This window comes from Acanthochromis polyacanthus, chromosome 12 (assembly GCF_021347895.1).
Source record: "Acanthochromis polyacanthus isolate Apoly-LR-REF ecotype Palm Island chromosome 12, KAUST_Apoly_ChrSc, whole genome shotgun sequence".
Taxonomy (NCBI): Eukaryota; Metazoa; Chordata; class Actinopteri; family Pomacentridae; genus Acanthochromis; species Acanthochromis polyacanthus.
Window position 1 is genome coordinate 25,974,033 of NC_067124.1, and position 13,317 is coordinate 25,987,349.

The 13,317-nt window shown below is 40.1% G+C and overlaps 1 protein-coding gene across 1 annotated transcript in view; it reads left to right on the forward strand.

Annotated features, from left to right (window-relative positions):
- The first annotated feature begins 6,526 nt into the window (after positions 1-6,526).
- The window catches only part of vwde (von Willebrand factor D and EGF domains), a 32,112-nt gene continuing 25,321 nt past the window's right edge, over positions 6,527-13,317 (forward strand). The window contains exons 1-2 of the mRNA XM_051957043.1: positions 6,527-6,811; positions 9,534-9,724. Of these exons, the coding sequence (XP_051813003.1) occupies positions 6,739-6,811; positions 9,534-9,724 (264 nt within the window). The 5' untranslated portion in view covers positions 6,527-6,738. The remainder of the gene's footprint in view (positions 6,812-9,533; positions 9,725-13,317) is intronic.

Genomic DNA, 13,317 nt, shown 5'->3' on the forward strand with positions numbered 1-13,317 from the left:
AACATAATTATTGAAGAATGCTATGCACATGCTTTTGCTTCTGTCTTAACAGAAACACTTGTGGGTGGTATATTTACACAACCACAAGATGGCAGCAGATGTTGCATTCCAGTAGCTGGGAGATTTCAGAGAGCAGCACCGAGGTATGAAGTACTACTTATTTTTATTTTTGCAAGAAGAGGCGTGCAAGAATATTTTACTCACATAAGTATTTTCCTTTTCAGTACTAAAACTGTTAAGCTCTCCTGTCCTGTAAATGTTAACATACTGTCATATAGACAAGAAGACACAAAGGTTGGAGATTAGCCAAATGACTGAATCAATTTTGAAGTACTGTATGTATGTATAAACTCTCTGAGAACCAACATCACGATGGCCTACAGCACATATGGATTCTCAAGAGGCATGCCATGATTTTCCAGCACACATGATGCGTCTTCCAGATTCTTCCTGCGATCACTCTGTAAGAAAGAGCTGTTTAATGTCTGCCGCTGCAAGACGTTTTTACAGACTAAACCTTCCAGAAAAGCCATGGAAATAGTATGGAGAGGGAACTTGTAGCGAATAGAAAGGCAGCTGTTTTTCTGTTATACCAAGAGCTTTGTTGGTTTAAACAGAACATCTGGCTTTCCTGTGATAAAATCTCAAACAACAGTACATTACAATATACAGTCCATTTTCCAGTTTTTCTTTTGTCTTCAAAACGGTGACTTATTGCAGTAACATTTCATTCATGTGTGTTGGAAATGCATCCCACATCATATGCGTCTTAAAACATGAAATGTTTTTTTAGGAATACAAAAACAACTATTAAAATAGATGTTTAAAATATTGTCATGTAGGATGAAAACATCTGCTTCGTTGTTCTAAATGTGAGCTATTGTATTGTTGGAAAACTGCCTCATCATACAAACTCAGAGGTTTTGTTTCTAAAGCTATAATGAAATCTTTTTAGTTTTTAACTTTGAGTAATGATGGAACCTGGAATAACAAATGCTTGTTTTATTAGGTCAACACATCTGAAGTTTTCTTAAAATGTAAGGAATGATATTGGAATTTATTCATGATTCGTCACTGCTGTGAAACAAATGTGTTACAAGAAGCTGTGGCAGAAGAACATCAGAAGTTGAATGACTTAGAAGAGCCAGACAGTAAGCGGAAGAGATCCTCTTGTATAAACACTGATCTGTATGCATTGGAGTTTATCCAGAGTGTTGTTGCGGCAGTCGCTTTGTTTGTACCGATTTGGACAGCTGACACAAGGGAGCAAAGGCAACAGGAAACCTGAGCTGAAACCAAACAGTGCCTGTGAAGGATCTGACCTCACTGCCCCTGCAAAACCCAGGAGCTGCCGCCTTCAGAGGCTCCTCTCAACCTCTGGCCCCTCGGCTCTGTGTCTGAAAACTACTACTATTGTATCTAGTGACATTTACAGCCAGCGTGCATCAGTGTCTCAGCTGAAACAATTACAGAAGCCTTTTGTCAGACACAATACCCTGAGATGCTGCAGTTGACCCTGCCTTCCTGTGGCCTCAGAGATGTCTCTGTGTCACTCTGACAACATTAGGGAGCCTAATGGTTTAATACAAAGAGAAAAAGTAGGACAGATAAATCTTGCAACACACAGAGAAGCTTGTAAATCATGGGTACGCAACTGCTGGAGGACATAAAAAGAAGCTGAAAAGGAAGATCCAAGGCTGAAGTGAGGAAGCTGCTGGTCTAAATTTTTGGACGTTCTTATGCTTTTTCCCCTCTATGTCTGACTGTGTGTCAAGACCTCCATCTGTTTTTACTGTTGTTTGAGCACTGTCACTGATGCAAGAAAGGATTTCTGTCATGACTGCCCATCAGATCAGATGCTCTTCCGTGCTTTTCTTCTTTACTTTTTATCTTGGCTCAGGTAGGGGAAGTGGTTTACTGTACGTCAAAGTGAACCAATAAATAAAAGAACATCAAATAAAATGTGATCAATTACAATCTCTTGCTGTTATTTTTTAATTTGTGATACAGTTTGTACAGTTTACTTTGTGTAGTACAACTACTGGTCCTCAAACATCCACATACTTTAGTCCTATTAGTAATTTCCACATTTTCAGTGTAGTTTGCAGAAAATATATAATTTACTGTGAACTTAACGTAATTTACTGTACATACATCCAGTGTTGGCTGAAGTTTAGAGCTAAAAAAAGGGGCCTTGAACACAAACATGTTTCTATAACTAACTATATATACTATGTATATGGACATGGGCATACTGATTTAAGATCTACCCAGCCTTAGAGAAATTTTAAATAACAGTATTCAGGGTTCTGATTATAGCCTGCAGGTGGCTTTTAATCCCTGAACATCTCATAAAATTATCATTAAAATATCCTAAGTTTTATGATCAGGATTACCAATGTAGGCTTTTCCTTTCTTTCAGCCTTTTTATTAGAATCTTATTTTCATTTTTTTAAACTGACTAACGACAAGATAAGTTGAGTTGATGATTCTCCTGCAAGTAAGTCAGAGATCTGGTCAGAAATCTGAATAAGGTCCACACTTTTTACCCGAGTACTTCAGCTAGAAAATCCGGATTTCTGGAAACCAGCATGTTGTGATGGGATATCAAACACAATCAGGATACTCCCAAAGCATAATCATAACTAGGATACCTGCATACATGTAAACACACACATTGTGCGGTCCTTGTCAAGTATTGGGACTGCCCTCTCAGGTTTCATTATGGCAAAAACAGACAAAACCTCAAAAGTTCTGTTTCCCCTTTAAGGCAAAAATGATTTTCCGATAGATGAACTAGAAGAAGGAAAGAAATAATACAAACCTCTCTATTGTCACTGTAATTACCTGGCTACTCAACAATGGATATGCAAAAACAAATTGTGCATTAAAGTCTTTTAATGCAGTTGTTAGTATATAAATCGATGTCTCTTTGCATTGTTCTGTGTGTTTCTGATGATATGCAATGGTTTCACTGAAAGGCTTGACCTAGAGAAAAGTACTTGCTTCTGATTTAAAGATGTTGACATTAAATGTTGGACATTTACTATGATTGTATGACTGTTTTTTTTTTTTTTTGCTCTTAAATGAATGAACAAGACAGTTGTTTCAGAACAGCTGGGTACCTCGTGTATATCTTGTTTAATGATGTGTTGCAGCCTTTACTTGCGTCCGTTAGAATTTTGGCATTTGGTTTGTTAACTGGATCAGAGGCTGCACAGGCATTGCAGGCATTGTTGGTGGGTGGTGTTGAGTGGTCAGTCTGGGCCGGGGTATGTGATGGGAGGCTGGATGTCGGGGGCTGAAACAGGAATAGCTCCTGTGACCCAGCTGCTCTAAGGTCACATTTGTCCGCTACAGTAGCTAAACACAAAGCAGCTCCCTCTACAGCATGAAACAATTACAAAACAGACCAAAACACCCACAGCAGTTCTGATTCTAATCTAATGCTTTCATCACCACTAAAATACTGGACTCAGACACAATTTAGAGGCTCCACACTTTACTTTGGTATTTCTGTTTGTACAGACTGTCTCCACATTTCAGAACCCACAGCTCTAGTTATGATCAACTTTGTAGAATCATGCTTTAAATTAACAAAAGAGCTCTCTTCTCCTTCTTATTTGCTTTCTCCTTTTCTTCCTCCCTGATGCCATCTTTTATTATTAGACTGATCTAAAAGCTGAAATGTTCCTCTAAACTGGACCTTCAAACTTTTCACCCAAAAAGCAAAACTCACTCAATGCTTCTTTGTGTTGAGTACTTTTATTCTTGATACTCAGACTCATTGTACTAATACTTGAAAATGAATGCCGTTAGATGGGTTCAGTGCATTACGTTTACGTTCTACTTTTCCACGACTATAGTGCCACTTTCACCAGAATAATTTAGGTTAATCTTTTTCATTGACATTGTATCACCTAGATGGCTGATATGCATTTTTATTAGCTGGTCAAGTGCCTCTTTCATCTTTCTTGTTATCAAAAAGTAATGCATTGTTAGCCATGACACAGGATGAGGAATATTTCTTGCACGGTGTTGTCTAAATCTTCTTCATGGTGGCCCAACCAAAGGCAATAGGAGCAAACATAACCCCAACACTCTTGAGACCTAAGCAAGCACTTTCACCCTTTGCTCACTGTGACAAGCCTCAGTTGGGTTGTAAATCAGAGCAGAGATTTCCAAGTTAATTCCCTCTTTTCTAGAGATTTTTTTATATCAGTGTTACTTAGCTACAACTAAAAACCACAGTTCTTGGCGCTTGCATTGTCTATAAGCGACTCATTTATTTTCTCAGAGTATTCTGCTCTTTTGTTGTCCTACTTCAAGTTGTGTAATCAGTTTTCCTGTTGGTGGTGGAGGTTACGGTAATTGCATACAGTTTGAACTCCCTGCACCATTTCGTTGATGTCACATTTCTCAAGGGACACTGCAGTGCTGCCATTTCTCCAACGTTTGGATAACTGATTGTAATGAGAGAAAATTGCACAAAATTAGCTCATGTATAGATTAAACTATTAAATGAAGCAATTATCCCCGTTTGTTTGCCACTTTCTTTGCTCTCTGCATTTAACTTGAGAAGTACAAAGTCATACATGTATATGTTCCCTTGACATAAATTCATGTTTTCCATCCAGGAGGCCAATTGAGATTTAATTGCTGGTTGTGTAAGACGAGACGTAAGCAGACGGAAAGAGTTTTTTTTTTAACTTGATGGCTATTCCAGGCTCTTACCAGGTTGATGGTTGGAGAGATTTATGAAGGAGGGGTTATAGCACTTCTCCGCCTAGGAGTCAAGCAGACGAGCATCGAAACAAGACAGCCAGGCACCTTCATGTTGCAGAGGGAGAAAATAGAAGGAGCAGTCTGCCATCTGCACAGCTGTCAGCTTTCCATTGGTTTCCTGTCGGTCTACAGAAGGTTTATTCACTATTAATCACATACCATTGTCTTGCTGACTTTATTGAACTTCACAGTTTACTTAAACTGTCCACTCTAGTTAAAAAAAATAGTCTGAGTTTTTTACAACAGTGCTGCAGATGCAATTAGGCTCTTTCAAACAGAGCAAGCTGCTCCTGTTAGGGAAAGTTACTGTAGAGTTGCAGTGTGTTCATAAACTATTAATCTTTAAGACATCTCTGGATTTAGTTTGCTTTTGGAGGACAAAGGAGCACAGCTGTACTTGTAACCTTTGGCTGTAATTGACTCTGTTGAGAAATGCAACATTGCATCTCTCCTGGCTCTTATATCAACATAAGACTGACCAAAATAACACATATTATTTCCCTGTTGTCCTCTATTAGGCTATTTTTTTTAAATGTAAAACACTTCTGGAATTTTTTTATTCTTTTGACAATTGCAACTGAGCAATCACTTCCTCTGTTTCATAATTCCTCTTTTAAACACATCAGTTTCATGTCTTTGACAGAACCATCATCTTCTCAGCTCCTGCCAGTGAAACTCTATATCTGAGGGTACGCTGCAGCAGTTGGGTTGGCAGTAAAAGCGTGAGAATGGGAATGAGCAGATTGGGAAAAGATGTTAATATGATACCTGGTTTGTCCAAAATCCCACTCTTTGGCTGGGGCTGCCTCCATGACAAAGTGAGCATGTGGGCCATCTGTTTTAGTGGTTTGGAGCGCTGACTAATGAAATATCACTGGCTGGTCGCTAGTGAGCCTTCATGATGAGACCATCAGTCTGTGCCCCCTCCAACACTCCCCACCCTCCTCATCCCCTTTTCATGTAGAGAGAAAATTTGGTGCAAAAAGATTTACAGGCTTGATCCAGTTCAGATTGTTGGTTTTAATTCACCCTGAATAACAGAGCAGCCACTGTTGATTGACTGATTTTGCTCTAAGGCCTTGGACCCACAAGTCAATTTTGTAGTACTTGATGTGCGAATGGTTAGGATGATTTAGATTTATGATGCTTGACCTTTATTAATCTGTTTGCATATATAATATAACAAATGTAAAGCATATCAAGATTACTTTGCTTTACTTTCTGTTTGGACATTCTGATAAATTACTGATAATTATCACATTTTGATTGAAAATGGAATATCTTCAGGTTTTGTACTGTTTCATCAAACACTAAATTTGTAGGCATCTCTTTGGATCTTGGGAAATAATAGTTGTAGTTGCAGTACAGTATTAGTTTATGTATTTGGAGTTGTGTTTCTTTCAGTATAATGACATGAAACTAGTAAAAGTTGATTAGTTGGTAATGAACTATTGAATCGTCAAAATTACACAAAATTTAACGAATCTGTACTTTAACATTTTAGCATAAAATGCTCCGGATAAAAAGAGCCCACTATTTCCTGATGCTTACAGATGAAACAGCTGATCTACCTGATTAGCAAAATCCGTCCGAGAGTCATGAATGAATCTGAAGTGTTCAGTCGTAATACTCGTGCAGCTCGGTGCAGATGTGTGCAGAAGTTTGGGCCGCGAGAAAGTTACCGCTGATGCTCCTCCTAACACACTGTGATGCTGCAGCAGTCTGAGGTCAGCCGCTGCAGTCCGACAGCCTCCTCAGTCCTCCGACAACAAGTGACTTTAATAAGCCTCACGTACATCCGGACGTCCCTCTGCGTCGTTTGTTGTGGCTCTGAAATCCCCGCTGCGCTCCTGTTGCTCCGATCAGGACTTTTGGTGGAAACGGTGCCGGTGTTGTGGTCTGTGTTTGCGCTGTTTGGTGGCAGAGTCCCGTGTTAATGCCCACTGCAGGACGATGAGACCTGAAACTCTCTGGAAACTTCTTCTCTGCGCTGTGTTTTTACTGCCTAATACAAATGCTCAGACAGGTAAGCCCACTACTTCAAGTAAAAGTATGATTCTTTAAATACTTAATTACTGCCTGTGCACTATTTCCACAATTCTGTTAACAGACATCATACTAGACTCCTCTCTGAATGTGATATTGACCAGTAAGAAAAACGACAATTTACAAGCCTAAAACTGAATCAAATTAAACACATAAGAGCTTGAAAATTCCTCTAACAGTTTGTACACTTCTGCCAAAAAGAAAATGATGCCTTCTCATCCATCATGTGACTATTGTCAAAGGTCACATACCTCCAAGTATCATGCTCAGGGTGTAATGCAGTCCTGCTGAGATTCAGTTCACTGTCTTTCCAACCATATTACAAACAGTTGGGCCTTTGCTTTTCCGGCTCTCCCCTCAGACAGAGGGACAGGATGTGGACCCTCTGAGTTCCTGTGAAGGTGTTGAGGACTGACGTGACCAGGTGTTGAGTATGAAGGATGTCAGCTCTGACAGCTTCTGTCGTCTCTTTCAGCGGCTTGTCTGCCTGTCACCGCAGTGCAGACTGTCAGGATATCACCTTTCACTTGACCTCTCAGGTCAGAGTGGAAAACTTTGCGACAGTACACAGAAACAGAGGCTGGATGTTGGTTAAAGCTTGGGCCTTTTTCTTTCTCTCTACTTTCACTTTATTGGCCTGATGCTTTTTAGTCATTTTTACATGGATGTCACATATGATAGACATCAAGCCATGCTGTCTCTTGACTTTAATTATCTGGCCTCACTTCCTGATCTGGAATTAAAATAACATCTTTGTCTTATAACCGTACCCATTAGGTGTGCCACATGGCTCGATACACCACCCTTCCATTCTGTTGTCATATCGCTATCAAAATAACTAAAACATCCGAGGTGTGAACATCCAGTGAGAGGTCTGAAAACATGCTAGTGTTTCTCCTTCTGCCAATCACAGCTCTAGAAAAGCATCAGATTCTCTTTGCTTCTTCTTTGCAACTTGATCTATATGTTGGAATCAACTGAAAGCAGCAGGTGGATGTCATGTTTGTTTGTTTTTTTCCTAATATGTTTCAGGGTTATTAATGGTGCTAATGATTAGCAGCTTGAGGTTCAGTAACATCTACAAAGGTGGAATGAGCTTTAATATATGAGGATAAACACTGAAATTGATATAACTAACTTACTTTGGAAAAGTTTCCGCAGGTCCATCACACAGTGACACATTTTTGTATTGGTCCTGTCAATGCCAGGGGCAATACTTAAATCCGGACATTTTTAGATACATTCAGGTTTGATGCGGCCTACTGTAGCTGCCAAACCAGTTTGCACTGTTTGCAGCTCTGTCTCTCCTTAGCTACCCAACCTGTAAGCTGACATTCACTCTCTTTTTAGCTCTACTTTGGTTCCAATTACATTCTGAGAAAACTATCTGCCTCTTTGTCTGCCTTATGTGCCTATATTTAAAGCAAACCTATACAATGAGTTGGAAAAGCCTTTTGTGTAGCTGAGGGACTGCAGAGTTGGTTTGATCCTCTGTTCGTAATACTTCTAGCCACAGTCCATTATCAGTTTCGCACACGGAAATTGTTTGTGTGGCCACAGCAAAACATCGTGGTCTCCTTTAACCTGAGTGTGCTTTGATATCTTGTCATCATCTTTGCTAAAATTTTAATCTGTCCCCTTTATAATTTTATTTTTATTTTTATTATTGCGTTCTCCAAATAAATACTTGCTCTCATGTTTTAAAATCACATCTGACCTCAAATTGACACGTCCACGATTCTTTTTTGAAAGGGCTTATTGTAAGCAAAAAGAATGAATCAGAAGCCAGTGAATATGAAATACATCCTCATTCTTTACAAGAACCATATGAATATCAGTAGCCACATCCTCCTGGCAAAATCCATTTAACATAGTGCTGTTAAGTTTGGCCCCAAGTCTGATCTCCATTATTAACAGAGAAAGTGTTTCCTGAAACTCTTTTCCTTCCTAGGAGAGATGATTGACAAGTTGTAGTTAAAACACCTAAACTGTACTATAGAAACCTAAATTTGATTACAGTGAAACAACTGCTCAACCGAATAGACTAGTGTACAGGGTTCGGTACTTGATTCGTAATGCCAAGTAGGTTTTGTCAGTTTGAATCATACAGATTTTTCTCATGTCAACAAGATACTACTCTGCGTTTCCTTCCTGCTCAGTTGTCTCTCTGAGGATGTAGCTGTCATGTTTTTACCATAACTGTCCTCAGGATTGTGACCCAGACTGACCTCTCCCCTTGGACCTGTCCCCGTTTTTCTATCATGGAAGATGTTGTGGAGATTGAGGCATTTCTTTAAGACTGTTGAAAACAACATTCTTCTGGGTAATTCAGGCACAGACTCATGAAATTTGCAATGACAGGCAAACAATGGGTCAGGGTCCCTCCTGGTTTGGCTTGAGATAGCCTGACATTTTACATGTAATTCACTAAAAATACGGACTTCCTAGATGATAACACTGGGCTTCCTCCTTCATGTTTCATTCCTGTGGTCTGTGTGTGCTATCCACAGCACTGGCCAGAACTGTAACAGTTTATCAGCTTTGAAATTCAATTTGGACTGTTTCTGTTGAATACAAACCAGCTGGCGACAAACCCAATATTTGGCCAACAGAAAGCTTTCCATATGCAGTATTTGATCATTGCTATTGACAGTTTTGGTGAAAATCCAGTGCTTATGTTGCCTCTCTGGCTGTGCTTGCAGTGCTCCCTCCAGAGTGTGCTCCGGGTGGCCACTCTGTCCTCCAGAACCCCTACCGCAGCACCACCTTCAGCTCCAGCTGGCTGCAGCAGTCGGCCCTGCAGGACTTCATCTGTGACCACTCCCTCACAGTGGGATGGTACCAGTTTCAGATTTTTGACAAGCCTGCCAGTATGCCCACCCAGTGTGTGGAGGTAAACGACATTCTTTATTTAAAAAAATGCAGAGATATCAAATGTCAACTGTCTTCAAGTGTTGTCTTGCGTATAAGTAATGAGTAATATTTAGCCACATTTATGTCTGAAAGAACCATTCCAGTGTTTTTATATGATTAGAAATCTTCCATCATCTTCCCAGGTAACCTTTGATTTCCATTCATTTTGAATACAGTACACAGATCACTTAGTTATAGCTTCGTAAACATAATGCCTGTGTTACAGTAACTTAAACTCTGAAGCACTAAGTAGTTTCCATATTATACAGAAATGAATGAATCAGTTGCTGCCCACAGCAAAAGAATAATTACAGTTAAAGCTGCAAGCAGCGTTGGACGGGTCCTCGCATCCTTGCTGGTCGGCAAAACAAAATCAATTTCTTCCCCCTCAGCTGTTGGACTGATGAACCATTAAATAACCTCCATTTACCAGTCACTTTATTCTTTTTGCTTGCACTCATTCTGGTTGCACCATTTTGTTCTGGGAAAAATTATGACAACCATTTTTGCTTGCTCTTTTACTGTTATTATTACATTTTCAATTTTCAAAATTATTTAATTAAATTTAAAAATTATCTGTAATGACTTTAAGAGCCAGCAGGTGTCAGTATGGAGCGACACAGCACGGGCACAGTGTCAGCTGGGGGGTGGGGGGGCCACAGCGCCCCATGGGGCCCCACCCCCCCATCACCCACGGATACTGACGCCTGACGGTGACAGTAAAGATCTGTTCTGATGAGCGATTCTTAATATAATAATCATGTTTATTTTGCTGCACCAATGAAACTATGATAATTTTTTTTTGCAAAAATTTGATCTGGCTTTCCAACGTTTAACCAAAGGTAGTTGCTAGAGGTACGGACCCATACCCGTAGCCTGTGGCCTACGGATACGGCACTTTCCATTTGCCAATCAGATACACGAGATCTGGTCACATGACTCCCGGTAGACGCTAGAGGTACGGGTCCGTATCTGTCTGGCAAATGGAAAGTGCCGTATCCGTAGGCCACAGGCTACGGGTACGGGTCCATATCTGTAGACACTACCTTAACCAAAAGCAAGCAGAGGTCAGCATGGAGGGACAAAGACAGTCTGGCATCAAACAACGACTGACGACGGTTCTTATAGGACACCAGGACCTGATTAGCTGGCCTCCACCTGCACATGATCTGCTGATGACAGATGACACACACCTGGGCTCCTCATCAGCACAGCACACACCTGCAAAGAGAGAGAGAGCAAGGCCGAGCCAGGAGAGAGCCCTGCCACAGCTCACAGCCTAAACTGTGGCTGTAACAAAACATGTGACTTTGCATGTTTTAACACCTTATTTTGCAAAGAATTTAACACATTCTTGCCATCTGCAGATTGCACTTTCAAGAAAAGAGCCTTTATTTGTCACGTTGAGATAAAACTGAATAAAATGTTCCCTCTCCAGACTTTACAGTAGAGCCTGGAAGTTGCCTGATCTCAGACCAGCTCTGTGTCCCACGAGGGCCGTATATTCATCATGCCTGTCTGAAAAGTCATGGCAGTTGGCCTAATGACCACTTTTTCAATTTTACAGGGGGCGCTATCAAGCCATTTTGCCACACGTGCGCAACTCCCATAAAATATCACATTTTTCGCCAGTCCTGATGTGTGTGCAAAGTTAGACGCGTTTAGGGTATGTTTAGGCCGCCAAAGTGGAGTTTGAAAAGATGGAAAAAGGTGAAGAAGAAGAAAAAAGAAAGCCTAGAGTTTCAATAGGGTCCTTCGGCACCATCAGTGCTCGGCACCGTCGTGCTCGGACTCTAATAATTACACCCAAAAATCTGAAACAGTTCAGCCTACATTTGACAATCTCTAACAAAAAGGCAAAACATACATTTTAAAAACTATGCTATGGTCATTTTACAGAACTTACTTCTACTCACTACTTCTACTTAGCATAAGCTGTGCCTCTGTGCCTTGGAACTATTAGATGGTGTCCGATATTGAATTTTTCCCAAACAGAGCCGTGCTTAGCTGTTTCTCATTTTTTCAGTCTTAAAGCTAAGATAATCACCTGCTGGAATCATCTCATCAAAGTCTCTGCTCGAAAGTGATCAACTGTATATCCTAAAATGCTACTTACTTTGACATGTAGTGATCAATTGTGCTGAGCATGTAGCTCTTTTCCAGACAGTTTGTACATCTGCAGGCATTGAAACCGAGTTTAAAGTTTCACTTTGGCATTAGGACTCCAAAATGCCAGACTTTGAGCTACAAGTTCACCGTTGTAACTCTTAAACTGTTTCAGTATCAAGAATCAACTCTTAGATTATGTATTTAGGTAAAGATGTGCTCATAATTCATGCACAATCAGAGTGAGTTTTTAAAGACATTTACTTATAAATGATTTGACATACATAAGCAAAATGTCTAAAAGATAAAAGCCACAAACATGTTGTTTTTCAGGATTTCTAAGGCATGAAATGTCCCCACTTTTAATTTAGTAATACACTTTACACAGACTGGCTTCAGAGTCTCCATCATTTGCTGACAGTCACCTTTGTTGAAGGTCTTAAAACTCTCGTGACATCACGAATTGCACTTTCCGTATTATCTCATCAATCACTTTTGTATTTTCTTTTCAGAAGCACATCTTGAAGTCTAGTGGTAATATATAAGTGATGATATGTATGTGTTTCTTCAATTACAAATATAAACACGTCGGGACGTTATACATGACCTCATGCGGAGAAACTTTGTGGTGGGCTGTCTGTCATCACTCCAGAGTGTGTTCATGTGTCAAAAAATACATTTTCTGCATTTTTGTGTGTAAGCATGACACATATGACTGGACACACACAGCTCTGTTGTATGTGTGTACATACTTATGAAGGAGAGTGCAAGGAGAGCCGGAATGTGTCTCATTTCCTGCGGGTGCCCTGCTGTGAGCCTGCAGGATCCATCTGAAGTGTCAGCCTCCCTCTGCCTTCCCAGGGCATCGCTGCTCCCCCTGAGTGATGGATAACTACAGGAGTGGGCGGAGGAAGGAAGAGAGCATCGCTGTGAACATGTGTTATATAATAAGGAGATATCTTTATGATGATGGTGAATAAATGGTTAGATTTGTCAGACCCAGGTTTTTTTGGGAAGGAGAATGAGCTGCAGCAATCTGTAACTTTTTCAAATTCATTTTTGGCATTTTCAAATTTATTCTGCATCAGAGCAAAGTTGTTATTTACACCTCTTCAGTCATTTGATAGATTAATTTCTTTTAATGACATTTTTTGTTTCTGAGAAGGCTAATGTTTTCAGAATCCTTTATTGGGCAAGTATGTTTGGACACAGGAGGTATTCGACACCTTTTATCCAGCAGCTCTGTACTTCTTGTGAGGCCGTGTGTTGGTACTACCAGTTATTATTTCTCTTTATTTTTCAAAATTAATCTCATTTTGAAAACCTAAAGATTCCATCCAGCAAGAGGGTTCATTTTGGGGAAACAGTGACCATAGCCTTACTTTTGAAAGTAAAATGCAATTACAAAATAAACAATTAAAATGTATGCAGTGTCCCCACACTATTAAAATGTTCTCTGAACTTCCA